The sequence below is a fragment of the Lemur catta genome, chromosome 19, assembly GCF_020740605.2.
Source record: "Lemur catta isolate mLemCat1 chromosome 19, mLemCat1.pri, whole genome shotgun sequence".
Lineage (NCBI taxonomy): Eukaryota > Metazoa > Chordata > Mammalia > Primates > Lemuridae > Lemur > Lemur catta.
Window position 1 is genome coordinate 26018302 of NC_059146.1, and position 24867 is coordinate 26043168.

General features: G+C 61.0%; 3 protein-coding genes and 1 long non-coding RNA gene across 9 annotated transcripts; 3 read left to right on the forward strand and 1 right to left on the reverse strand.

Moving 5' to 3' along the window:
• The first annotated feature begins 792 nt into the window (after positions 1–792).
• On the forward strand, positions 793–7974 carry DMWD (DM1 locus, WD repeat containing). Of its 2 annotated transcripts, XM_045531392.1 has the most exons (5): positions 793–1322; positions 2586–2768; positions 4843–6114; positions 6989–7063; positions 7416–7974. In XM_045531392.1, exons 1-5 carry the CDS (start codon positions 882–884, stop codon positions 7461–7463), a joined length of 2019 nt encoding a protein of 672 aa, XP_045387348.1. In that variant the 5' UTR covers positions 793–881; the 3' UTR covers positions 7464–7974. The 2 variants fall into 2 exon arrangements, with proteins under 2 accessions (XP_045387348.1, XP_045387349.1); XM_045531393.1 differs by lacking the exon at positions 6989–7063 and having other exon boundaries at positions 840–1322.
• Positions 7975–9124: 1150 nt separating this feature from the next.
• On the forward strand, positions 9125–19491 carry DMPK (DM1 protein kinase). 4 transcript variants are annotated; one of them, XM_045531396.1, is made up of 15 exons: positions 9125–9447; positions 11667–11758; positions 12032–12115; positions 12193–12288; positions 12899–13047; positions 13313–13406; positions 13680–13886; positions 13968–14231; positions 14927–15012; positions 16486–16600; positions 17316–17479; positions 17570–17667; positions 17836–17882; positions 18165–18254; positions 18590–19491. In XM_045531396.1, the coding sequence occupies exons 1-15, from the start codon at positions 9288–9290 to the stop codon at positions 18740–18742; spliced, it is 1899 nt and encodes a 632-aa protein (XP_045387352.1). In that variant the 5' UTR covers positions 9125–9287; the 3' UTR covers positions 18743–19491. The 4 variants fall into 4 exon arrangements, with proteins under 4 accessions (XP_045387352.1, XP_045387351.1, XP_045387354.1 ...); XM_045531395.1 differs by having other exon boundaries at positions 18169–18254; XM_045531397.1 differs by having other exon boundaries at positions 9352–9421; positions 18169–18254.
• LOC123623942 lies at positions 15344–20599 on the reverse strand. 2 transcript variants are annotated; one of them, XR_006730044.1, is made up of 4 exons: positions 20358–20599; positions 17975–20065; positions 17560–17743; positions 15344–15542 (listed from the first exon to the last, which is right to left on the reverse strand). It is a non-coding gene; the product is annotated as an uncharacterized LOC123623942 (long non-coding RNA). The 2 variants fall into 2 exon arrangements; XR_006730045.1 differs by having other exon boundaries at positions 15535–15546.
• Positions 19778–24560, forward strand: SIX5 (SIX homeobox 5). The gene is made up of 3 exons (XM_045531391.1): positions 19778–21149; positions 22153–22955; positions 23235–24560. Exons 1-3 carry the CDS (start codon positions 20350–20352, stop codon positions 23843–23845), a joined length of 2214 nt encoding a protein of 737 aa, XP_045387347.1. The 5' UTR covers positions 19778–20349; the 3' UTR covers positions 23846–24560.
• The last annotated feature ends 307 nt before the right edge of the window (positions 24561–24867 follow it).

Genomic DNA, 24867 nt, shown 5'->3' on the forward strand with positions numbered 1-24867 from the left:
AAGTTCACTGTAGAATTTGTTGAGTGTGAAATGCCTCTGGGACATTCCAGTGAGAAATCTGGGAGGCCACTGAGTAAGTGAGTCTGGAATGGGGGCTGTTGGGGTCAGGGGAAGATTTTGGGTTACTAGCGGATCACTGGGACACTGGGGGCATTGTGAGGATCAATGAAATTTTGGAATCAGAGGTAGGTTTTGGAGAATGAGTGAGGTTGTTGAAGATAGTAAAGTCATGGAGATATATCTTGGAGGTTGGTGGAAAATATGGAGGATGTTTGGGGTTAGCCTTAATCAGTTGTAGGTCAGATGCAGCCCTTGGAGTTTTGTGGAAACATTGGGGTCCTCGGGGGGATTGGCTGATTATCAAGGATGAGGAGGAATGGTTAGAGATGCTGTGGTCAGTTGGGGACTTTAAGATGTCAGTGGGAAACATAGGAGGTCAGAAGGGTATATATTGGGAGTCTAAGGAGACATTAGGGTCACCTGGGGTCAGCTGTGACCTCATGGTAAGGCTGAAATATGGCTGAGGCTTTTTCTTGCGGGTCCTTCCGTTGCTAGGCAAACCGTTCCCAGGGCCCGGTTGCTAGGGACTTGAGCTTTCCCATTGGCTGCGCCCCTTTCCACAGCGGGTCCCGCCCCTGCAGCCAACCACAAGTCGGTCGAGGCCGCGAAGGCCGCGCCCACTTTCTTGCCCCGCCCACAGCTCCAGAACCCCCTACCCGAGCAACGGCAAGAGTTCGTCCCGCCTTCGGCCCCGGGTGCCAATCGAAGAGGCGTCGCCCGGGCAACGTCCCCACCTTTTCCGGTGCGGGTCCGCGGCTTCCGGCAGGGGGCCTGGCGGCGGGCGGCGGTCAGGCAGCGGCGGGGCCCGGGGGGCGCCCAAGATGGCGGCGGGCGGCGCAGAGGGTGGCTCGGGCCCCGGCGCCGCCATGGGGGACTGCGCGGAAATCAAGTCGCAGTTCCGCACCCGCGAGGGTTTCTACAAGCTGCTCCCCGGCGACGGCGCCGCTCGCAGGTCGGGTCCTGCTTCTGCCCAGACCCCGGCGCCGCCCCAGCCGCCGCAGCCCCCGCCCGGCCCTCCCTCCGCCTCCGGCCCCGGCGCTGCGGGCCCAGCCTCGTCCCCACCGCCCGCGGGCCCTGGGCCCGGGCCCGCGCTGCCCGCCGTGCGCCTCAGTCTCGTGCGCCTTGGGGAGCCGGACAGCGCGGGGGCCGGGGAGCCACCCGCCACGCCCGCGGGGCTGGGCGCGGGGGGAGACCGCGTCTGCTTCAACTTGGGCCGGGAGCTCTATTTCTACCCGGGCTGCTGTCGCCGCGGAAGCCAACGGGTGAGCGGCCTACATCGTGGGGCCTTGGGTGCTGAGAGGATGGGGGTCCCAGAGGAGTGATAGGAGGGTCCCCGAATTCACATGAGGCCCTGAGATAGGCATCCTAGATGTGATGGACTTCCCAGGAGGACAGGATTCTTGGAGGTAATGCAGGATTCCGAAAGGTGATGGGAGGCCTCCGGGGCGCTGGGCATCCTGGAGCTGATGGGGGAATCCTCCTCCCCGTTATGCGTAGGGGTTTTGGGATGGAGAGTGTTCTGGATGTGATGGTGCCTCTGAGACGATGTGGTGGTACCCCTCAGATTTTGGGGTGGCGAGCTCTCTGCAGGTGATGGGGAATCCCGAGCTGATGCAGGCTTGGAGGTGATGGAGAACCCAGAATTATTGCAGCGTGGAGGTGTTGGGGGGGGTCTTGAGACCTGGGCAGCCCAGACATGAGGGGAATTCTGGAAGTGATGGAGGCCTTAGAGGTAATAGGGATGCAGGAGTTGAATGGGATCCTAGAAAAAAATAGAGGCCTGGAGGTAATCAGAGTCCTGGGGGAAATGAGAATCTCTAAGCTGATGGGATTGCTGAAGCGGGTGAGAGGCCCTGGTAGGGGAAATCCTCAGGTGTGATGGGTGCCTTTAAACTGATGTGTGTCCCAGAAGGGTGAGACCCCCTGGAGTTTATGGTGGTCCCCAGAGGAATGGGGATCCTAAGAGCTGAGAAGTGATGAGTGTACCTAAAATGTGGGGGATCATGAGGTTTGACGGGCCCCTGAATGGTGATGAGGGTCCTGGGGTTTAGGGACTGCAAAGGGAGGGGAATCCTGCGATGTTGGGCTTTAGAGCCCTGGGGATTTGGGTGACCCCAAGGTCTTGGGGTCTTGGGATATTTTGGTACTAAGTCCCAAGGGAGTTGCTGAGGTTATGGGGGTGGGACTGGAAAGGAATCGGGGAGCTCAGGGACCGTGAGGACCCTGAACCCTGATGCTGTGGGCAAGGGTGCCCGTGAAGTGTGGGTTGGGGGGTCCAACTCTGGGGAAGTACTGTGGTCTTTGGGGGGGGGGGTCCCCTTATAGTCTTTTTCTCCTACTTTGTCTGTGATTTGGATCCCTTTCCTGTCTGTGGTTGTCCCCTCTCTCCCCACCCACCTGTCCTCCTACCCACTTCCCTTGGGGATTTGACTCTGCTTCCTCTTAGTGGTTTTGCCCAACCTCAGCACCCTCTTCCTTCCTCTCAGTGGTATATGCCATTAACTCCTTTTCTCCCGCCACTCAAGTCTATCGACCTCAACAAGCCAATTGACAAGCGGATCTACAAGGGCACCCAGCCCACCTGCCATGACTTCAACCAGTTCACTGCTGCCACGGAGACCATCTCCTTGTTGGTGGGCTTCTCGGCTGGCCAGGTGCAGTACCTGGATCTCATCAAGAAGGACACCAGCAAGCTGTTCAATGAGGAGGTGATTGCAGCCCCCAGAGCCCAGAACTGCTCCCCTTTCCCACCCACACACTGTTTGCCATTAGGCTGCAGTTGCCAGGGGAGCAACACAGGCCTCAGAAGGGCAGGATGAAGGAGAGATGGAGAATGGGGCGACAGCAACTAGTAATGACAGCTGCTCCTGCTGTGCCCTGGCCCTGTGCTATGTTAGCTCTGTGCCGAACACGTCAGTCCTTGAGTTTTCCTCAACCAATGGGTAAGGAGTTGTGATTCCCATTTTGCAGATTAGAGAACTGAGGCTAGTAACTGATTGGGACTTATCTGATGCCCTTGCTTTTCAAATCCTGGGCTCTGTGAGCTTCAGATTGAAACCCTGCTGCACCATTTACTCACCATGTGACTTTGAGAAGGTGACTGTTCTCTAAGCCTCACTTTTCCTCTTCTGCAAAGTGGGATTCTCATCCCTACCTCACGAGACTGCTGCTGTAAAATCATACATGGAGATTTCTCAGTCCTGGGCCAACTTGGCACATGAGGAAATGCCAGTGAACAACCTTATCCGCCACCTGGGACTGCTTTTGTCCTGTATCTAGTTCTCTCTGGTCCCGAAGAGGTATTCCATAAATATTCTCAGAATAAGCGAACGGCTGCAGAAAGTGAGTAGAACCATGAATGGATTAAAAATTCATTAGCAACTAGTTATTGAGCATCCGTTCCATGCCAGGCACTGTTCCTGGCACTAGGGAGATCACATTTCAGGGGACTGAGGGACAGAAGGCCCTGCTCCTGTGGAGCTTTCAGTCTTGCTGGGGAGACAGTCATCAAGTTCAGTGTACTGGATGCCAGCAGGTGTTACGGCCCGTGGGGCAAAATGCGTCAGGGAAAGGGGCTGAGGGGTGCTTGGTGAGTTTGATAGACTGGTCAGGAAAGGCCTCACTGGGAGGTGATCAGGAAATAAAGACCTGAAGGAGGTGAGAAAAGTTACCTGGGGAGGGCCACTGAATGGAGGGGACAGCTAGTACAAACTCCCCGAAGCAGGACCGCAGAAAGGCTGTGTGGCCAGAGCAGCGATTGAGGGAGAGAGGATAGTAGATGAGTTGCACACCATAACGGAGGGGCCGGCTCGTGCAGAGTCTGGAAGCCCATGAATAAGACCTTGCCTTTCTCAGCCAGAGCTCACCAGACCCACAGAGGGCAGAAATGATTCAAGTGATTGTTTGCTGAGTTTTCTGGAGAATGGGAGGCAGCGTGGATCCTGGGGAGAGGAGTTCATTGATGATGGGCAGTGGCTGCCCGAGGGCGCTAGGGCTGTGCTCTCAGGAGCCCTGGGTGAGAGGCTGCGCCATGCTCAGAGCAGGACAGGGCCAGGTGCTGGCTGATACTTAACAGCATCTCTCTGGCAACTGCAGAGAATAAGCAGGCCCCCGGGAGGGGCGGCCTGGAGGCCTGTTCGGCGGCATTGCAGGCTCGATGGCGCCTGGGGTGGCTGTACCAGGGTGGTGAGAAGAGGTCAGGTTCTGGGTATATTTTGAAGGTCGAACCCACAGGATTTGTTGAGAGATTGAATGTGAGTTGTGAGGAAAAGAGGGACAGAGACACCTAGGTTTTTGATATAAGCACCTGGCAGGATGAAGTTTTCATTCGTTTGTCCAGAAAATTCCTTTAAGGTGCCTCCTCTGTGCACCGCTTCATAGGACAGGGGACCAAACAGACGGCGACACTCCCTGCAGGAGCTGACATTGCGGGAATAAACTTCTTGCCTTAAGCCCGACATGGTGAAGATGGGAGAAAGGTTAGACAGGTAGAGGACAGTTGTGTGGCAGGCAGGACTGTCCTGTCACCTAAGATGGGACATCAAGGCTTCTTGGGGCTTCCTGTGGCCACCTCGCAAGCAGCTCTCATTCCCGTGTGTTCCCATGGCCTGGTATCCATCTCCCTCGGTTTGGGAGCTTCTCTCCGAGGAGGGGCTGGGCCTGGCTTGGCACCAGCTGTGTGACACGGCCCTGTCTGAAGGCCTCCCAGGGGAGCCGGGATACGGAGGACGTCTGCCCGGGGTTTGTTGCCATGTCCCAACCCCACCCTGTCTCCCCCGACAGCGGCTGATCGACAAGACCAAGGTGACGTATCTGAAGTGGCTGCCTGAGTCGGAGAGCCTGTTCCTGGCATCGCATGCTAGTGGCCACCTGTACCTATACAACGTCAGCCACCCCTGCGCCTCAGCCCCGCCCCAGTACAGCCTCCTGAAGCAAGGCGAGGGCTTCTCCGTGTATGCTGCCAAGAGCAAGGCGCCCCGCAACCCACTGGCCAAGTGGGCGGTGGGTGAGGGCCCCCTCAACGAGTTTGCCTTCTCGCCTGACGGCCGGCACCTGGCCTGCGTCAGCCAGGACGGCTGCCTGCGTGTCTTCCACTTCGACTCCATGCTCCTGCGTGGGCTCATGAAGAGCTACTTTGGGGGCCTGCTCTGTGTGTGCTGGAGCCCTGATGGCCGCTATGTGGTGACAGGTGGTGAAGATGACCTGGTCACTGTGTGGTCCTTCACGGAGGGCCGCGTGGTGGCCCGGGGCCATGGCCACAAGTCTTGGGTCAACGCTGTGGCTTTTGACCCCTACACGACTCGGGCAGAGGAGGCGACAGCAGCAGCCAACGGTGACGCAGAGCGGAGCGGCGAGGAGGAGGAAGAGCCTGAGGCTACGGGCACAGGCTCAGGCGGGGGTGTCCCACTCTCCCCACTGCCCAAGGCCGGCTCCATCACCTACCGCTTTGGCTCGGCAGGCCAGGACACGCAGTTCTGCCTGTGGGACCTCACTGAAGATGTGCTGCACCCACACCCGCCCCTGGCCCGCACCCGCACCCTCCCTGGCACGCCTGGCACCACACCGCCAGCTGCCAGCAGCTCGAGGGGCGCCGAGCCTGGCCCAGGCCCCCTGCCCCGCTCACTGTCCCGCTCTAACAGCCTCCCACACCCGGCAGGCGGTGGCAAGGCAGGTGGCCCCGGTGTGGCCACGGAGCCAGGTACACCGTTCAGCATCGGCCGCTTTGCCACGCTCACGCTGCAGGAGCGGCGGGACCGGGGGACCGAGAAGGAGCACAAGCGCTACCACAGCCTGGGCAACATCAGCCGGGGCAGCAGTGGGAGCGGTGGCGGTGGGGACAAGCCCAGCGGCCCGGCCCCCCGCAGCCGCCTGGACCCCACCAAGGTGCTTGGCACCGCACTATGCCCGCGCATCCACGAGGTGCCACTGCTGGAGCCCCTCGTGTGCAAGAAGATTGCCCAGGAGCGTCTCACGGTCCTCCTCTTCCTGGAGGACTGCATCATCACCGCCTGCCAGGAGGGCCTCATCTGCACCTGGGCCCGGCCGGGCAAGGCGGTGAGTTCCCCACATCGGCTTGCCCGGGGCCCAGCAGGACGCTTGGTGGGAAGAGGCAGGCATTGGCAGAGAGAGGGCGTTGTCACTGTCACAGCCTCTGGCTCTGTGGGATGAGGGGAAGTCACGGAGATCTTAGCGTCCCAGAATGGGACCTCTCACATCTTAGAGTAAGGGCGCAGTCAGCAGAGAGAGGGTTGGGTGTAAGCGACAGCTGCCAGCTGCCATGGTGGGGCCCCAGGCCAGCGATCTGAAGGGCGGCCAACAGGCCCAGCAGGGCCACATCTTAGCGCCTGTCACTTGAAGCAGAATCTATTCTCTGCAAAATCTGGCTTTTAAATGGTGAAGCTTTTTTGAGCACTTCAGGCCAAAGCCTTGGGAGCAACTCTAGTGTTGAGCCTGTGGGCGTGGCTTCCAGCCTGGGGCTCGAAGCCCTCAGGGTCCAAGCCTGCTGCTGAGGCCCAGCTGGAAATCAGAGGCCTGGGTTCCTCCCACCTGCTGTGTGACCTAGGGCAAGTCACCACCCCTCTCTGATCTCGGACTAGTCCTCACCTCTTACAACAGAGAGCCTTTAAGATGGGCAGTGGGTGGATGTGCCTGCCTCCCGGGTGGCTGTGAGGTTCGGAAGGTCACAGTAGGCACAGTACAGGCCTGGCACCTTGTAAGTGCAAAGTTTGTCTCAGATGTCTCCATCCCTTAGGGTTGGGCTCAGGTGCCCAGATGTGAGGGCTGCAGCTCTGCTCCTGGGATTCTTGGTTTTGGAATCTTAGAGGCCTGAGTCCCTAGAGCTCAAGAGCACAGTGTCAGAGCCTCAGAGGCAAGGCTGTTGGGACTGGGGGAGTCGGGATGAGTCTTGAAAGACCCTCTATCTCCCTAGTTCACAGACGAGGAGACCGAGGCCCAGACAGGGGAAGGAAGTTGGCCCAGGTCACCCAGCAAGTCAGTGGTAGAGGTAGGACTGCCCCTGAGTTCTTTCCCCCAGCATCTCAGGATCCCCCCGGAAGTCAGAAGGGGATCCCAGTTTCTCCCTCTCCTCCCCAATCCCACCCCATCCCACTGTCCGGCCAGGATCTCCCAAGGACTGTGATCACTGTGTACAAGGGCCGACTGCCAGGTCAGGGAAGCTAGCTGAGATGCGAGTTCCCCAGCCTAGAGCAGCGGCCTTGAGGGGTCTGGGGTGGACTTAGGGGCAAGGCCAGGATGGCAGCAGCCTTGGGGACTCTAGGCCGGCCCCTTCCCCACGGCACTGGTAGAAGCCCCGGTGGTCTCTAACCCGTCCTGTCTCTCCCTCTCATCTTCCCCAGGGCATCTCCTCCCAACCAGGCAACTCCCCAAGCGGCACAGTGGTGTGAAGCCCTGGATGTTGGGGTCCCCCACTCCATGCCCCCCGCCTTCTAGCCATAACCCTCCCCGCCGACCTCACGGATCATCGTATTAACAAGACTAACCATGACTGATGGACTGCTCCGGTCCCCTGCCCTGTGCAAATTTTGGGGGTCCCCCAGACTCACCAAGACACTGGGGGGATGTAATGGCCCTTGTGGCCTCAGCCTTGTCCCCACCCACTGCCAAGTACAATGACCCCTTCCTCTGAAACGTCAGTGTTACCCTCATCCCTGTCCCCAGCATGTGACTGGTCACTCCTAGCGGGGAACCTCCCCACCCGCGAGAGCCCCAGCTCTGCAGTGTGCCCTCAGTTGAGAGGGCAGGGCAGGGGGTGGCCCGACCCTCACCTGGCCCCCCCACCCCCCGTCCCTTGCTATTGTCTGTGCTTTTGAAGAGTGTTAAATTATGGAAGCCCCTCAGGACCCTCCCTGTCCCCCAGGACCTCTTATTTATACTAAAGTTCCCTGTTTTCACAGCGCTCTGTTCCCTTTGGAGGTGGCGTAGAGGACGTGTGTGTGCTTTGCTGTCCCATAATGAGTCCACTTTAACAAAAGGAAGAGGGCAGGCTGCCTCCCCGGCCTGGCGCCTCCTACCCCCTTTTAATAGCAGGAAAAGTTGAAGCCCGGGGAGGGGACGGAAGGGACAAGGGCAAGGCACAAAGCTGGTGACCGAGTGCCAGGGGGCTCTTGGGAAGGAGAAGAGCATCCCTGTCCCCATTGTCTTCAGAGGAGAGGGCAGCCAGGTCCCCCCTTCAGAGTCATGTCAAAACTGTCCAAATCCTCTTCTCCAGGGGCCTGTGGGGGGTCCCAGTCTTTGCATGCTGGTGCCTCAGGCCTGTCCCTGCCAAGGCCCAGGCGCCCGGTGCCAGCTAGAGGCCATGATTTCTACTCGGGAGAACTGTCCACCCAGAAAAGAAAAGCTAAAATCCCTCCTGGCTGGTGCTCCGAGCGGGGAGTGGTATCTTCCTGCTCCACCCTCCGCTCCCCCTGAAATGTTTCTGTTTCTAATCCCAGCCCGGGCAGGAATGTGGCTGCCCGGCCAGGGGCCAAGAAGCTATTTTGGGGTCTCCTTTGCCTGGGGAGGGCCTGCTCTACCGCTTGCCTCCCCCAGGCTTTGGGCAGCGGGTCACCCCTGGTTCTGGCTCCTGTGGGTGTCCCCTCCCAATCCTCTCCTCACCCTCCCTTCCCCACCTCCTGCCAAAAAAAGAGTAAAACAGAGGGCCCAAGGGCTAAATTTAACTGTCCCAAAGTCGGAATCCATCGCTGAGTCACCAAGAAGCTGCCCTGCCTCCTGCCCCCCTTCCCAGGCTTCAACCCCTTCTCCCCCCAGCTCTGGGGCTTGGTGAGAGCAAGTGGGGGTGGGTACCGGATCACTCTGGGCCTCGATTGGCCCCTCTAGGCAATGGGGGGGACTTGTTTTGGAATCTCACACCTGTAGCTCTCTTCTATGCCCTGCCTCTTCGTTGGAGGGGGCAGTGTGAGGGGTGAGATTCTCCATTGTTGGTCAGTTCTAACCCCCAGTCTGGCACTGAGGGTTCTGCGGGCCCTGGAAGGAAGTGGGGGCTGGCTTGTGAGGGGTTAAGGCCGGGAGGCGGGAGGGGGGCTGGACCAAGGGGTGGGGAGAGAGGAGGAGGCAGCAGAGAGAAGTGGCCAGAGAGGCCCGGGGGACAGCCAGGGACAGGCAGACATGCGGCCAGGGCTCAGGGGCCTGGGCAGGGGCTGCCAAGCCCCGTGACAGGAGGACCCCGAGCCCCTGGCCTGGGGAGGGGGCCATGGTGCTACCTGGCTGACATGTCAGCCGAGGTGCGGCTAAGTCAGCTCCGGCAGCTGGTGCTGGACCCCGGCTTCCTGGGGCTGGAGCCCCTGCTCGACCTCCTCCTGGGCGTCCACCAAGAGCTGGGCGCCTCCGACCTGACCCAGGACAAGTACGTGGCCGACTTCTTGCAGTGGGGTGAGTGCCTGCCTGCACGGGCTCCCCCAGATTGGGTGGAGAGGCAGAGGCAGGAGATGGGGCTGGGTGCAGGGGCCTGGCCGCTGGGGGCAGGATGGACATGGGGAGATCCTCCCATTCCAGGGCCTAGAGCTTAGACTTGGGTCCTGGGGCAACATGCCCCTACCCCGTGTCACCCTGGGGGCAGAGTAAGGTCGGCAGAGGCCAGGACAGCCATGACTCAACTACAGCTTGGGAGTCACAGCAGACTGGGCTGGGCACAGCCTCCCATGGTCTCCTGCACCCCCTCCCTGAGTCTAGGCCTAGGGACCCTCCCCGCCAATATGGGCCCTGTGGTCCTCACCCCCGGTTTCCCACAACATGGGCACGCCAGGAGGGACAGCATGTGGCAGCTGCCAAGGGTGCGGCTGACGGGCAGGTGTTCGGCGCCAGCCTCTCCAGCTGCCCCAACAGGTGCCCAGGCATTGGGAGGGTGCGGTGACTCACACGGGCCCTGGGGGAGAACCAGCTCTGCAGACAGGCGCCACCAGCACTCCTTCCATCCCCTGGATTGAGGAGGACCGACTTCAGGTTCCTCCGGGTGTGCCTCTTTTCTCTGTAGGTCCTACGGCCTATCCTCAAGGTCTTGGTCCCTACTAGCCTGCATGGGTTAGCCCGCCATTCCCTACGGCTCCCCACGTCTTGTAGTTCTGGTTCAAGACCTCCAAGCTCCTAGTTGTCCCACAAAGTCCCTTCTTTTGAGATCTTTCCAGGGCCTGGGGACAGGTCCAGAGGGAAGGTGCCTCACCTTCAGCTTCCTGCCTTGCCTGCCCCCTCCCCACCCTTCCGTCCAGGACTCGGCTTACATTCCTGTCACCGCTAACTCCCTGCCACTCTGGCCCTCCACATGCCTGGCCCTCAGTGGCTTGCTCTTGGTCTTCTGCCTGTGTGTGTCACTGTCTGTCCACCTTCTGCTGCTCCCTCTTGTCTTGTGTGCATCTCTTTTGACCCAGGCCCTGCTCCTCTCTCTCCTCCCCCATTTCACAGATGAGAAGGTGGAGGCCCGGGGCCAGGCCACTCCGCCTCTGCAAGAACCTTCCCCCACTGCCTCCCAGCCTTTATGACTCTCCCAGCCTCCCTCATGCAGAGGATGAAGTCGGGCTGGGAGGGTAAACTGAGACCTGGGGTGGGGGTAGGGGTCTGGCTGTCCTGTGAGGAGCACTCCTTTTGTGGCGTGAGCTGCATCCTGCGGCCCCTCCCCTGCCAGGCCTCCCGGGCGGGGGAGGGGGCCTGGGTTCCCGCTGCCTTAAAAGGGCTCAATGTCTTGGCGCTCCCTCCCTCCCCCGTCCTTAGCCCTGGCTGGTTCTTCCCTGCCGGCCCACTCTCCCTGAAACCCCAGAACCCCACGGCCCCCCTCCTCTGTAACTCACCCTGTCTCCCCTCTTTCCTGCTCACACCCATCCCTCTCTCCATCCTGCCTCCACTTATCCCACCCCCTAGGAGTCCAGGCTTCTCTCCCCACAGTCCCTGAGTCTCTGGCGTCCACCCTGGCCTGTCCTCCTCCCAAACTGCCCTGTTTAATGTTCCTAGTTGTACAGGACCTTAGCCTCGGACCCCTGATCGCCATCTGTGACTAAGGGGTAGTACTAAAGTCCTCCTGGACTTGGTGGGAGCTCTTGAGTCCAGGATGGGTATCCAGAGGGCTTTGTCCCCTCCTATTCCTTCCCCCAGCCCCAAATCCAGGGTTTCCTAAAGTGTGGTCCAAGAGCCCACTGCATCTGAACCTGGAGATACTGGTTACAACTGCAGATTCTGGGGCATAGCCTAGGACATACTAAAATGAGAGCCTTGGGGTGGGGCCTGGGGAGCCATCACCTGGAGTTGGGAAGGGCCTGAAGCCCAGGGGGTCTAAGAACAGGGTCTTATTTCCTCTCCCTGTTCTTCAGGGTCTCCCCTTCTGCAGACATTTGTTAACCCACCCCCTCCACTCTGCCGCCACTGGAGCCCTGTGGCCCAATGCCCTGTCCCAAAAAGGGGTTCCCAGGCATCTCACCTCTAAGGGAGGGCAGTTTTGGGTCCCCCAAACCTCACAGTGTTTATGTGGGGATGTCCTTGGGAGACAGTCCTAAGGTGAAGCTGAGAGGCAGAGAGAAGAGAGACTGAGAGACAGAGGGTGCGACTTCCCCGTAGTCTCCAGTGTCCATCCTAGTGACCCTGGGTTCTTCTCCCCCACACCCCAGCGGAGCCCATCGTGGAGAAGCTTAAGGAGGTCCGACTGCAGAGGGATGACTTCGAGATTCTGAAAGTGATCGGACGCGGGGCGTTCAGCGAGGTGAGCCCTGAGTGGCGGCGGGAACTCTGCCCGCGGAGATTCGGGCTTTACTTGTGGTGGGCGGGGCATAGGAGTTCGGGGCGGGGCCTTAGAAATTGATGAATGACTGAACTTTAGAACCTAGGGCTGGGCTGGGGGCGGGGCTTGGGACCGGTGGGTGTGGTGCTTCGGGGGCGGGGCCACAGCTGGGTGGAGCTGGGGGTGGAGTCTTGTTTGGGAGCCCTTCTGTTTTCTCCGCCACCTCCGCCCCTGTCACCTTGTTTCGGCCTTCAGGTAGCGGTGGTGAAGATGAAGCAGACGGGCCAGGTGTACGCCATGAAGATCATGAATAAGTGGGACATGCTGAAGAGAGGCGAGGTGAGGGGCAGGGGTGGTGTGGGGACCCGGAGGGTCTGCCCCCGGCACCCGCTGCAGCTCCTCGGGGTGCCCTGCAGGTCTCGTGCTTCCGTGAAGAGAGGGACGTGTTGGTGAATGGGGACCGGCGATGGATCACGCAGCTGCACTTTGCCTTCCAGGATGAGAACTACCTGGTGAGCCCCAGGCCAGCGTGGCCAGGAAGAGAGACAGACGCCCACGCTGTCAGTTAACGGGCGGCGGTGGGGAGAGGAAGCTCTGGGGTTGGGAGAGCTGCCCCGAAATGCCGCGGGGCCGTCTCTGTATGTGGTAGGAACTTGTCTCAGGTAGAAGAGGAGCCTCTTTACCTGGGAACCTGGGAAGGGAGATGATGTCCCTTACTGTTCTTTTCCTGGGCTGATTGTGGGGGACTCTTGTATAAAGATGCCTCTGTTGGGGGAGTCTCTTACCTGGAATGGGACAGCTCTCCAGCAACTCTGTCTGGGAGCACTGACGGGGCAGGGAGTATCTGGGACCTGTACTCGGCGTTGGGAGGTCTCTTTTTCCCTGAACGTCTCAGAGGGAGTGAATCTCTGTCCAGTGACATCCTGGGAGAGGTGGGGGTTTTTTTGGCCGGGGGCAGGGGGATGCTGTCCGATTTGGCCTGGGAGATCTCTGGGGTTCTCTCAGGGCTGGGGCTGTGGGGTCTCTGTCCAGGGATAGGGTGTCTTCGGGAGTCTTTGTCCTGGGAGATCAGTGCTCGGCGCCTAGGGGGATTGCCGACCACTCATGACACGCCTCCACCAGTACCTGATCATGGAGTACTACGTGGGCGGGGACCTGCTAACGCTGCTGAGCAAGTTTGGGGAGCGGATCCCGGCCGAGATGGCGCGCTTCTACCTGGCCGAGATAGTCATGGCCATAGACTCGGTTCACCGGCTGGGCTATGTGCACAGGTGGGCGTGGCAGCGCCTGAGGGGCGGGGTCCGGAGAGGGATAGCATACCTCGAAGGTTGGAACTCAGAAGGGACAAGGCTTAGGAGAGGGACCTCCTTGGTTGGGGCCCACTGAGGGTGGGGCCTGGGGTCCCGAATTGTAGAATCCTCACGGGGCTAAACCTGAGGCGGTGGGGCCCGAGATGGCGCTGCTGGGGAGGGTGGGAGGCGGAGCCTTGCGGGACGGTGGGAGGAATAAAGGATGCGCACTTATCCCTCCGCGCAGGGACATCAAACCGGACAACATCCTCTTGGACCGCTGCGGCCACATCCGTCTGGCTGACTTCGGCTCCTGCCTCAAGCTGCGGGCAGACGGAACGGTGAGCGGGTGCGCCCGCCGTGGGGCAACTCGCCGCCAGTGAGGGGGAGGGAGGAGCGGAGTGCGGGGCTGGGGCACAGGGTCGAAGCTGGGGTAGGAGCGGGACTGGATTTGGAGGAGGAAGGAGGAGGCGACCAGGCCTAAGTTCGCTGTGCCTTGTGCAGGGAAGGTTTAGACCAGGCAGAGGGAGGGCGGCAGCATTTGGGGCATGGTTAGAAGGGGGCCGGAGCCCAGAGGCGTAGGACCCAGCCCAGCTCTGGCCCTGTTGGCGCAGGTGCGATCGCTGGTGGCTGTGGGCACGCCAGACTACTTGTCCCCCGAGATCCTGCAGGCTGTGGGCGGTGGGCCTGGGCCAGGCAGCTACGGGCCGGAATGTGACTGGTGGGCGCTGGGCGTGTTCGCCTATGAAATGTTCTACGGGCAGACGCCCTTCTACGCCGACTCCACAGCCGAGACCTACGGCAAGATTGTCCACTACAAGGTGAGCGCAGCCCCAAGGAGCCCCTGAACTCTCTGTACTTGCTCCCAGCTCACGTCCCTCTTTCCCTTTCCCTGTGTGCAGGAGCACCTGTCTCTGCCACTGGAGGACACAGGGGTCCCTGAGGAGGCTCGAGACCTCATCCAGCGGCTGCTGTGTCCCCCGGAGACAAGGCTGGGCCGGGATGGAGCAGGCGATTTCCAGAAGCATCCTTTCTTCTTTGGCCTTGACTGGGATGGTCTCCGCGACAGCGTTCCCCCTTTTACTCCAGACTTCCAGGGTGCCACTGACACGTGCAATTTTGATGTGGTGGAGGACGGGCTCACTGCCATGGTGAGCGGGGGCGGGGTAGGTACCCACAGCGCCTGCTGGCCTGCTCGGCTGAGGGAACCTGCCCATCCCCGCTGCATAAAGTTGGAATAATGACAGTGCCTACCTGCTGGAGTCCTGAATCATTCATTCCCCAGAGCACCTGCTGTGCCCACCCAGTGTGTGACCTAGGCCTACAGTCAGTGATGGGACACAGACAAGTCCCCAGACAAGGAGGCCCCTGAGTGATCAGGGCTGAGATGGGAGAGTGTGGGGGTAGGGGAAGCTCCTGGCCCAGCATGGAAGGTCCTGGAGGGCTTGGGGTGGGGGGGGCGCGGTGTGTATCTAAGCTGAGACCTGGAGGGATGGGGGGGAGGCAGGAGAGGACTGTTCCTTCCTTAGGCCATCTCTCTCTCCACTGTGTATTTAGCAAGCTGTCCTAGAATGCTTGCTCAGCTCCGGGTGCCCTTCTGCTGGGCATTCTGGGGACACAGCACTGACCAAATCACCCTTGCTCCCTACTCTCATCTACTTGAAGTCTAGACAAGTATATATTTTCATGTAGTGTGGCAAATGCCCTGAAGGGAGGTAAAAGAATATAAGAAAAAATGATGGCCACTTTAGATAAGCCCCGAGTTAGGGTTGGTTTGGGGGGAACATGTAGGCCAAGACCAGAAAGGGGTGAGAGGCCAGCTCTGACAACTGCTGGTCACATCCGCGGGTCTCTTGTGTAGGAGACACTGTCAGACATGCAGGAAGGCGTGCCGCTGGGGGTCCACCTGCCTTTCGTGGGCTACTCCTACTCCTGCATGGCCCTCAGGTAAGCTCTGCCCTGCAAGGCCACCAGATGCCTTGGAGGCTGCTTGGGCTTCCAGTTTTCTAGCTTGTCGTCAGACAGTGGATTTGCACAAATCAATCTTGGGACCGAGAACTCTTAGGAGCCCAGAGTTGTGGAATTTTAAAGTCTCAGACCATAGGACTTTAAAATTTTAAATTCAGTTGTAAAACCTCAGAGCCAAAGACTTGGCCTTCCAGAACCTTGCAACTGTTGACTTTGACATTTCTAGTACAGAGTCATGGGGCCTCAGAATCTTAGAAAATAATAAGTTGAGAATTTTACAATCAATTTCAAAAGAACACAAACACATTGAGTCAGTCGTATAACACTAAGGCCTTTAAAAATATTAATTATATAAATAATGTATTGCTTATCACAAGTAAATTAGAAAATACGGGTCAGGAGCCAGGTTTGGTGGTTCATGCCTATAATGTCAGCACTTTGGGAGGCCAGGGCAGGAGGATCACTTGAGGCCAGGAGTTTGAGACCAGCCCAGGCAACATAGCAAGACCCTGTCTCCACAAAAAAATAAAAATAGAAAAATTAGCCAGGTGCAGTGGTGCACACCTGTAGTCCTAGCTACTTAGGAGGCTGAGGTGGGAGGATCACTTGAACCCAGGAGTCCAAGATTACAGTGCACTATCATGGTGCTACTGCACCCCAGGCCTGAGTGATAGAGCGAGACCTTGTCTCTAAAAATAAAAAAATGAAACAAAAAAGGCACTGCCCAGCAGCAGTCCCTGGCTCACACATGCACAGACACATATTCAACAACTGGGAGAACAGGTGGTTTTCCCATCAGCTTTTGTTACGGGACAATGTGTGACAAACACCATTCCTTATCATTAATGAACAACAACATGATTCTGAACCACTGTGTGGTGTCCTGCCTAATGGCAGGTCAGGATTTAACTCATCCTCTGTTACATCCCAGGTCCAGGTCCAGGATAGATAGGTCCTTGAGACACAGTCCCACAGGAAGGATTGCTGGGTCAGAGGGGACATCCTCTTCATATTCCTAGGGAGGGTCTGTCCTTTTCCCAGTAGCTGAGTGTAAGGGGGTGTGCTGATATCTGGAGTCACACTCTTGGGATCTCACGCCTAGTCTTAAGATCACAGTTTTGGAGGGTGGCCAGAACTAGGCAGTCTCCCTCATAGGGTCCCTCTCCCTGTCCTGCAAAGGGAAGAGACAGCAGACCCTAGAATGGGTGTCTGGACTCCAGGTCTCTGCGGAAGGTTTAGAAAGGGCAGCAGCTCCCAGGGGCCCAAGGCCATGGGATGGGCAGGCTTCTCCTAACCAGAAGAGGGTACTTCTCTCTTCACTCTGCCCCTTCCCCTCCTCAAACCAGGGGGTCTTCAGGGCCAGCTGCCCCTTGCCCACAGGCTAGGGAGTCCTGGTTTTCAACCTGGGGATGGCAGCCTCTCTCCCTCCCCGTGTCCTCTTCCTCTCCCCAGGGACAGGGAAGTCCTCCCAGGCCCTACACCCATGGAACTGGAGGCCGAGCAGTTGCCTGAGCCACATGCGCAAGCGCCCAGCCTGGAGCCCACGGTGTCCCCACGAGAGGAAACAGTAAGTTGATGGAGGAGAGGGTCGGTCAGGGATGAAGGAAGGTGAGGGCTTCCAGGCTGGCATGTGCCATTGGCCTCTGGGAGCTTGCTGGACAGAAGCGGACAGAAAACCTGTAGAGATGAGCTTACAGCAGTTGGGAGACAGTCCCTAGGAAGAAATTACAGCAGAGCATTCAGTGTGCATGTGCACATTCGTGTGTGTGTGTGTGTGTTGGGGGGGGGCTCTCTGAGGAGTTTATCTTTGAGCTGAGCACTGGCAAAGGAGGAGCCAATCATGGAAAGAACAGTGCCAACCGGTCAGTAGAGAGAACCTCAAGGGCCAAAGCCCTGAGGTGGAAACACCAGGTAGCTCTTGAAAGTGACAGGAGGGTGGTATGGCTGAATTGTACATGAGAAGGGGAGGGGAGGCAAGCTTTGTCACCAGGGCACTAGGAGGCTGGCGGGATTTTGAGCAGTGGAGGGACATGGTCAAGTTGAGTTAGTGTTCTAGGACTAGCCCTTCGGTTCCTGTGTGGGTAGGAGAGGACCAGACTAAAGGCTGGAGACCACGGAGGGGGCTGGAGGTAGAGAAGGAGGAGGCTCGGATCATTGCAGGAGCTATGGGGATTCCAGAAATTTCAGGGGGTGGGGGAGTAAAGGACAAGCGAGGATCCCAGGCCTGGCTCCCAAATCCTGTGGGAGCCACAGGTAGCCCTAAGCTCGGTCCTCATACACAGGCTGAAGTGGCAGTTCCAGAAGCTATTCCTGAGGCAGAGGCCGAGGCCGAGGCCGAGGTAACGCTGCGGGAGCTCCAGGAGGCCCTGGAGGAGGAGGTGCTCACCCGGCAGAGCCTGAGCCGGGAGCTGGAGGCCATCCGCACGGCCAACCAGAACTTCGCCAGGTCGGGGTCGGGGCGCGGGGGCCCTTGGCAACCCTCTGCTGGCCCTCTCGCCGGGACTCAGACAGGCTCACCGTGCTTACCTCCCTGCAGTCAACTACGGGAAGCCGAGGCCCGGAACCGTGACCTGGAGGCACACGTCCGGCAGCTGCAGGAGCAGATGGAGTTGCTTCAGGCCCAGGGAGCCGCAGGCGAGTCCTTCTTCCGCCCCCGTCCCCGAGGGCACCAGGAGGAGGTGGGCCAGCTGTTCGGCGGGGGTGTGGACACCTGGGGAGGGGAGGGGCCCAGGCTGGGGCATGCCGCGCCACCGCCCTCTTCCGCCCCTCCACGCGCCCTACGCCTCTCTCTTCTCCTTCCAGCTGTCACGGGGGTCCCCAGTCCCCGGGCCACGGATCCACCTTCCCATGTAAGACCCCTCTCTTTCCCCTGTCTCAGGCCTGCTGCCCCCTCTGCGGATCCCCTTCCCGTCTCCCTGTCCATATTTAGGGATCGGCCTACCTCTTTGTGGCTCCAGAGGGCAGAAGCCCTTCATTCAGCCCCAGATCTCTCTCGGTCGAGGTCTCTCACCACATCCCCTCCGGGATCTCCCTAGATGCCCTCCCGGGCCTAGACTCCCCTTACTGTCTCTCGCGCCCTGCCAAGGGCTGGGCTGGGCTCCGATCGGGTCACCTGTCCCTTCTCTCTCCAGCTAGATGGCCCCACGGCCGTGGCTCTGGGCCAGTGCCCGCTGGTGGGGCCAGGCCCCATGCACCGCCGCCACCTGCTGTTCCCTGCCAGGGTACGTCCGGCTGCCCACGCACGCCCGCCCGCCTCGCTCCACCCACCCCGCGCCGTCACTGCTTTGAGGCAGCTCTGTCGGGCTCCGCCCACCGCGGGGAGGGAGAAAGCTCGGGCAGCCAATCAACAGAGGCCGCTAGGGAGCAGCCAACGGCGAGTTCGTACAGGATTTGAGGCTTGAGAGCAAACCAACCACAGTTGCCGGCTGCTGGGGCCTGGGCCGGGGGCGGGGTGCAGGGAGGATTGTGGATCCACTTTTGGGTGTAGGCGGGGCGAGTCCTGGAGCCAATCAGAGGCCCACGTCACCGGGTGCTGATCCCGCCCTCTCGCCCGCAGGTCCCTAGGCCTGGCCTATCGGAGGCGCTTTCCCTGCTCCTGTTCGCCGCTGCTCTGGCTCTTGCCGCCGCCTTGGGCTGCGCTGGGTTGGCGGCCTACGCCGGCTATCTCGCCCCGCCCTGGCGCTGCCCGGGAGTCGCCTTCGCCCCCTGAACCCTAGAGCCCCAGACTGCCCTCCACTCGGGGCCCGTTGAAGGGTTGGGTGGCCCGGACACTACACAGAAGCTGCTCCCCACCGCAGCCCCGTCCACACCCGCGTGCGTGGGTCTTCGCTCCAGCTCCTACCCTATGATCCGGGCCCGCCCCCTGGCGGCCGGGGAGGGAGGAGCCGGGTCCGCGGCCGGCAAATGGGGCTCGTGGGGGCTTTGTACCCGGGAATGCCGCTGCTGCTGCTGCTGCTGCAGGGTGGGATCGCAGACCACTTCTTCCCTCCGGCCGGGCTGAGGCCCTGACGTGGATGAGTAAACTGCGGTCCTGAGCAGGCAGCAGGCCAGGCTTGGCCATCCATTTTTCACTCTCCACGCACTCCCACCCGCCGTCAGTTCGCAAATCCTCCTTGTGCATGCGGCCCTGCTCGCCGGGGAACGTTTTATTTCCGTGGCGAAGGTTCGGCGCGACCTCTGTCCGCTTTCTTTTGCCAGCCCCGCTTTTTCGGGGACTCCCGCGCCCCCTGCTCACATGCGCTACTCGGAGCCACAGCTGGCTCCTGCCGCCTCAGAGGTTTGGATATTTATTGATCTTGTCTTGTCCTCCGACTCGCTGACAGGCTCCAGGACCCCAACACCCCAATCCACGTTTTGGATGCACTGAGACCCCCGACATTCCTCGGTATTTATTGTCTCTCCCCACCTAGTACCCCACGCCCGACCCTCGCGAATAAAAGGCCCTCCCCACTGCCTAAACCTCCGGACTCCTAGGTGTCCGCTCTGTTTGCGTTGTGGGGAGGCTGCTCACTGGCCAATCGGAAGGCGAGTGGAGGCGGCCAATGACCTGGCGGGGAGCTCGCGGGACTCAAGGCTGACGAATCAGGGATGGGGAGAGGGAAAACTGAGGGGCGGGGCTTCGGCGTCCGGCCACCCCGGAGGCACCGCCCCCCTGCCCAGCTGTGGCCCAGCTGTGCCACCGCGCGTGGAGAAGGGGGCTGGGCCGGCAGCGCGCGCGGCCATCGTCTTCCCACTGCGCCTGCGCAAGCCACGCGTATCCGCTCCTGGAACGTAGGCTCAGAAAAGTTGCTGCAAACTTTCTAGCTCGCTTCTCCCGCCCCTCCTCCCGGCCAGACCCGCCCCCCTGCGGAGCCGGGAATTCCGAGGGGCGGAGCGCAGGCCGAGATGGGGAATGGGGGGGCCAGCAGAGGACCCTGGAGACGGAGGCGTGCAGAAGCTCAGTCCCGGGGTGGAGGTGGTTTCGCGCCCTTAGCCCTCCTGGACGGCCCGTTACCTTCTCCGTTGTCCCGATGGGGAAACTGAGGCCCTGAGCCTGAGGCACACGCGGGGGGAGGCAGAAAGCGCGGCCAGAGGCGGAGGGAAAACAAAGGGAGAATCACGGAAAGACGAGGAGGGGGACGGACACACACAGGGACAGAGACCCGAGTGGAGAGCTGAGTCTCGCATTCGGGACGGGGGAGGGCCTCAGGGTCTACCAGGGGAGAAGCTCGGGAAGCTCGGGGGTGGGGGCGAAGAGGGGGGACAGGCGGGGGAAGGGGCTGGGGAAAGCCCGAGGGAGGAGGAGAAGGAGGGAGGAACTTCCCAAAGTTGCAAAACATGGCTACCTTGCCTGCGGAGCCGAGCGCGGGGCCGGCGGTCGGGGGGGAGGCGGCTGCGGCGGCGGCGACCGAAGAGGAGGAGGAGGAAGCGCGCCAGCTCTTGCAGACTTTGCAGGCGGCCGAGGGTGAGGCGGCGGCGGCGGCCGGGGCCGGGGCGGGCGAAGCGGCGGCGGGAGCGGAGGACCCGGGGTCCCCGGGCGTCCCCGAGTCGTCCCCCGAGGCCACTGCCGAGCCGCCCACCGGCCTCCGCTTCTCGCCCGAGCAGGTGGCGTGCGTTTGCGAGGCGCTGCTACAGGCTGGCCACGCCGGCCGCTTGAGCCGCTTCCTGGGCGCACTGCCCCCAGCCGAGCGCCTACGTGGCAGCGACCCGGTGCTGCGCGCGCGGGCCCTGGTGGCCTTTCAGCGGGGCGAGTACGCTGAGCTCTACCGGCTACTCGAGAGCCGCCCCTTCCCCGCCGCCCACCACGCCTTCCTGCAGGATCTCTACCTGCGCGCGCGCTACCACGAGGCCGAGCGGGCCCGTGGCCGTGCGCTGGGCGCAGTGGACAAGTACCGCCTCCGCAAGAAGTTCCCGCTGCCCAAGACCATCTGGGACGGCGAGGAGACCGTCTACTGCTTCAAGGAGCGCTCCCGCGCCGCGCTCAAGGCCTGCTACCGCGGCAACCGCTACCCCACGCCGGACGAGAAGCGCCGCCTGGCCACGCTCACCGGCCTCTCGCTCACGCAGGTCAGCAACTGGTTCAAGAACCGGCGACAGCGCGACCGGACCGGGGCCGGCGGCGGCGCGCCCTGCAAGAGGTGAGGGGACTCGTGCGGGGCAAGTCTCGCTTTCCCGGCGACATTCTATCTACCAGCCCTCTTCCCGGGTGCCTGCTGCTGGGGTCAGCGCGCCGAACTCCTCGGGCACCTCCCGCTCACACCCTCAGGCGTCTGTGAAGCGCAGGAACTAAGCGAGGATGGGACATGCACACGCCTGGGCCCCCTGCCCGGGCGTCACTGCTCACGCGGAGGCTCAGAGACCTCTTCGCGCTGTTCCATCCAGGCCCCAGTCCGTGCTCAGGACTTCACTGGGGGGAGGCCGTGAGAAAATAGGGGGCTCTGTGGGGGCTGCGGAGAAGCAGGAAGGGCTTTTGCCCACCGCAGCCTATCTAGGGGTTCCTTTCAGGTCCCCTTTGCAGCCTGGCCTTCCCCTGACCGTTACTCTTCCCCACCCACTCCCACACCCCCCAGGGCCCAAACAGCATGGCCTGTCGTCCGTCTTTGTTGTGAAACGTGAACCCTCCCCAGCTCCGGTTTCCCTGTAACCCAAGCCCTTCCCCTCCCACCCTGTGGGCCCGGCCTCTCGGCCTCTCACTCCCTTCTCTGACGCCCCGCGGGGAGGGCACAGGGAGCTGAGCTGGCGCCTGCTCCTCACTCCGGGACACGCCTGCTCCTCACTCCGGGACACTCGCGGGCTTGTCTACTCTCCGCCTACCCCAGGAAACTTCAGGGCAGCCTGGGTGCTCTGCCTCTGCGACGCCGTGGCCAAGGCAGTGGGAGAGCAGGGCCTCTTCCCTCCCCATCCTGTCCAGCCTTAGCTTTTCTGCGATGGCGTCAATGCAGGGCTTGCAGAGGGCCCTGGGGTCTTGGGATGGTCCTACAGAGATTTCATGACCCCAGAAATGGTCCACAGAAGCTTGGGCTGGGGAACCGTGGGGGGGCAGTGGGCAGGCTGTGCTCTGGTAGAGCAGCTTGCCCCTGGCACTGTGCAGGAGCCCAGCTGGCTAACGGACCACAACTTAACGATCATTTCTCCCGACAGCGAGTCTGATGGGAATCCCACTACTGAGGATGAGTCCAGCCGAAGTCCCGAGGACCTGGAGAGGGGGGTGGCCCCAGTGTCGGTGGAGGCCACTGCCCAGGGCTCCATATTCTTGGCGGGAGCCACCCCTTCTTCACCGTGCCCCACCTCCTCCTCCATCCTGGTGAATGGGAGCTTCCTGGCCGCCAGCAGCTCTCCAGCCGTGCTCCTCAATGGCAGCCCTGTCATCATCAACAGCCTGGCCCTGGGCGAGGCCTCCAGCCTGGGCCCCTTGCTACTCACAGGGGGTGGTGCTGCCCCTCCTGCGCAGCCTAGTCCCCAGGGCGCCAGCGAGGCCAAGACCTCCCTGGTCCTGGACCCTCAGACTGGGGAGGTTCGGCTGGAGGAGGCTCAGCCTGAGGCCCCTGAGACCAAGGGGGCCCAGGTCATTGCTTCAGGGCCAGCCGGAGAGGAGGTCCCAGGAACCCTGCCCCAAGTAGTGCCTGGCCCCCCACCAGCTGCCACCTTTCCTCTGACCCCAGGAACAGTGCCTGCTGTGGCTGCTCCACAAGTGGTGCCAATCTCCCCACCCCCTGGGTACCCAACGGGCCTGGGCCCCACCTCCCCGCTGTTGAACTTGCCCCAGGTCGTGCCCACCTCGCAGGTGGTGACCCTGCCCCAGGCTGTGGGGCCACTGCAGCTGTTGGCAGCTGGGCCAGGCAGCCCCGTGAAGGTGGCAGCTGCAGCAGGCCCTGCCAACGTGCACCTGATAAACTCTGGGGTGGGCGTGACAGCCCTGCAGCTGCCTTCGGCCACTGCTCCAGGTACCCGCTTCTGCCTCTCGCAGGCCTGAGTGAGAGCTGGGAGAGGGGATTGCAGTACTTAGGGAGGGAGGGGGCTGTCAATGGGCTTCAGGGGGCATCTCACCCCTGGCAAGTCCCAGTGCCCTTCTGTGCTAGGGCTAGTGCCCTGGCTGCAGCCACACGGGCTTGGCTCTGCCTGGACGGGGCTTGGCCACCTGCCGCCCAGTAGCATCTCCCCCTCTGTTCTGCCAGCTGCTTCTGGCTCTAACCTTGTGCTTGGCCCATCTCTTCTCCCCACAGGAAACTTCCTCCTGGCCAACCCTGTGTCTGGCAGCCCAATCGTGACGGGCGTGGCTGTGCAGCAGGGCAAGATCATCCTCACGGCCACCTTCCCTACCAGCATGCTGGTCTCCCAGGTCCTGCCTCCAGCCCCCAGCCTGGCCCTGCCCCTGAAGCCAGAGGCGGCCATCTCAGTGCCTGAAGGAGCCCTCCCAGTGGCCCCCAGCCCTGCTCTCCCGGAGGCGCATGCCCTGGGCACCATTTCTGTGCAGCAGCCACCACCCACCCCTGCCGCCACCTCTGGTGCCAGCCTGCCCTTCTCCCCAGATTCCCCTGGCCTCCTGCCCAGCTTCCCAGCACCCCCACCGGAGGGGCTGATGCTGTCACCTGCGGCTGTACCCATCTGGCCAGCAGGGCTGGAATTGAGCACAGGAACAGAGGGGCTGTTAGAAGCTGAAAAGGGGCTGGAGACACAGGCCCCTCACACCGTGCTGAGGCTGCAGGACCCTGACCCTGAGGGGCTGCTCCTGGGGGCCACAGCAGGGGGTGAGGTTGATGAGGGGCTGGAAGCTGAGGCCAAGGTCCTGACCCAGCTACAGTCGGTGCCTGTGGAAGAACCCTTGGAACTGTGACCCAGCCTGGGCCGACTGCTCTCCTGACAATGGTGCTCAAGATGCAGGGACTGGACCTGGGAGGAGGGAACCTCTCAGAAACACAGTTGCTGCAGTCTGAAGATTCCACACACACTACGTCCTTCTGGCCCAGTTAACCTCTCCAAGCCCTGGAGATGCCTGGGGGACTTGCCCCTGTCCTCTTCCTGTCCAGGGCACTGTCCCTTTCTGGATGGGAGGCCTCCTCTGTTACAGGCCTCTCCTTGCCCTGCCCTGCCATATACGTGGGGCCATCTGGGACGTCCTGACCCAGGACTCTGCCCCCTCCACCTGGTACTGGCTGTGAGCTGAAAACCCGGCCACATGGCTGGCTTTCCAACCCCCACGATCCCTCTCCCTGTCACTCCCTGAAACACTATTAATAGCTCCACTGATACCCAGTGTTCTCACAACTGCTTGGAATCCAAGGATGGGGGACAGGCAGTGCCCCGAGGCTGACAGACCCTCCCCTAGCCTGGCCCTTCCTGCTGAAAAGGGACGCCCGGTGTGGGCAGGGCGGGGGCTGCTCCACTAGCTCCCCCAGACTCAAGCCGTCGTTACCACGTCCAGCCCCAGACCAAAGATCCCCTCATCCCTGGGGGCAACCCTGACCCCTGTGTCCAGTTTGTATCCTAAATCTTTATTTTTCTAGGACATGTTATGCCTCCATTTCAATTAAAGTTACCAGACAAGAGAACTACTAGGGGTTTGAGTTTCCTTCCAAATGACTTGCCCAAAGCAAACCTGAATGACAGAAAGCCCCACTTGAGATTGTGGCTTTCTGATCGCTACTTCCTGAAGGGGGAAGAGGGGTTTGTGTTCAGATTTGTGGGGGGGCTTGGGAGGGTGTGGGCAGTGAGGTTTCTTTCACGCTGCAGGCCTCCGGATTTGGGGCACCCCAGGGCAGGGCGTGAGGAGATGCAGGAGAGCCTCCCCTTGTCACCCTTGCTGGTGACAAGGGTTGCACTTGCTTTATTTTGTTTAAAACAATAAATAATTTATAA

Excerpts from the sequence above, each read along its gene's own strand:
- SIX5 (XM_045531391.1), top strand. The coding sequence starts at position 20,350 with ATGGCTACCTTGCCTGCGGAGCCGAGCGCGGGGCCGGCGGTCGGGGGG. Across the intron at positions 21,150-22,152 it reads GGCGGCGCGCCCTGCAAGAG|CGAGTCTGATGGGAATCCCA; the intron begins GTGAGGGGACTC and ends TTCTCCCGACAG. Across the intron at positions 22,956-23,234 it reads GCCTTCGGCCACTGCTCCAG|GAAACTTCCTCCTGGCCAAC; the intron begins GTACCCGCTTCT and ends TTCTCCCCACAG.
- DMWD (XM_045531392.1), top strand. The coding sequence starts at position 882 with ATGGCGGCGGGCGGCGCAGAGGGTGGCTCGGGCCCCGGCGCCGCCATG. Across the intron at positions 1,323-2,585 it reads GTCGCCGCGGAAGCCAACGG|TCTATCGACCTCAACAAGCC; the intron begins GTGAGCGGCCTA and ends CCGCCACTCAAG. Across the intron at positions 6,115-6,988 it reads GGGCCCGGCCGGGCAAGGCG|TTCACAGACGAGGAGACCGA; the intron begins GTGAGTTCCCCA and ends CTATCTCCCTAG.
- DMPK (XM_045531395.1), top strand. The coding sequence starts at position 9,288 with ATGTCAGCCGAGGTGCGGCTAAGTCAGCTCCGGCAGCTGGTGCTGGAC. Across the intron at positions 11,759-12,031 it reads GACGCGGGGCGTTCAGCGAG|GTAGCGGTGGTGAAGATGAA; the intron begins GTGAGCCCTGAG and ends TTCGGCCTTCAG. Across the intron at positions 14,232-14,926 it reads CCATGGTGAGCGGGGGCGGG|GAGACACTGTCAGACATGCA; the intron begins GTAGGTACCCAC and ends TCTCTTGTGTAG.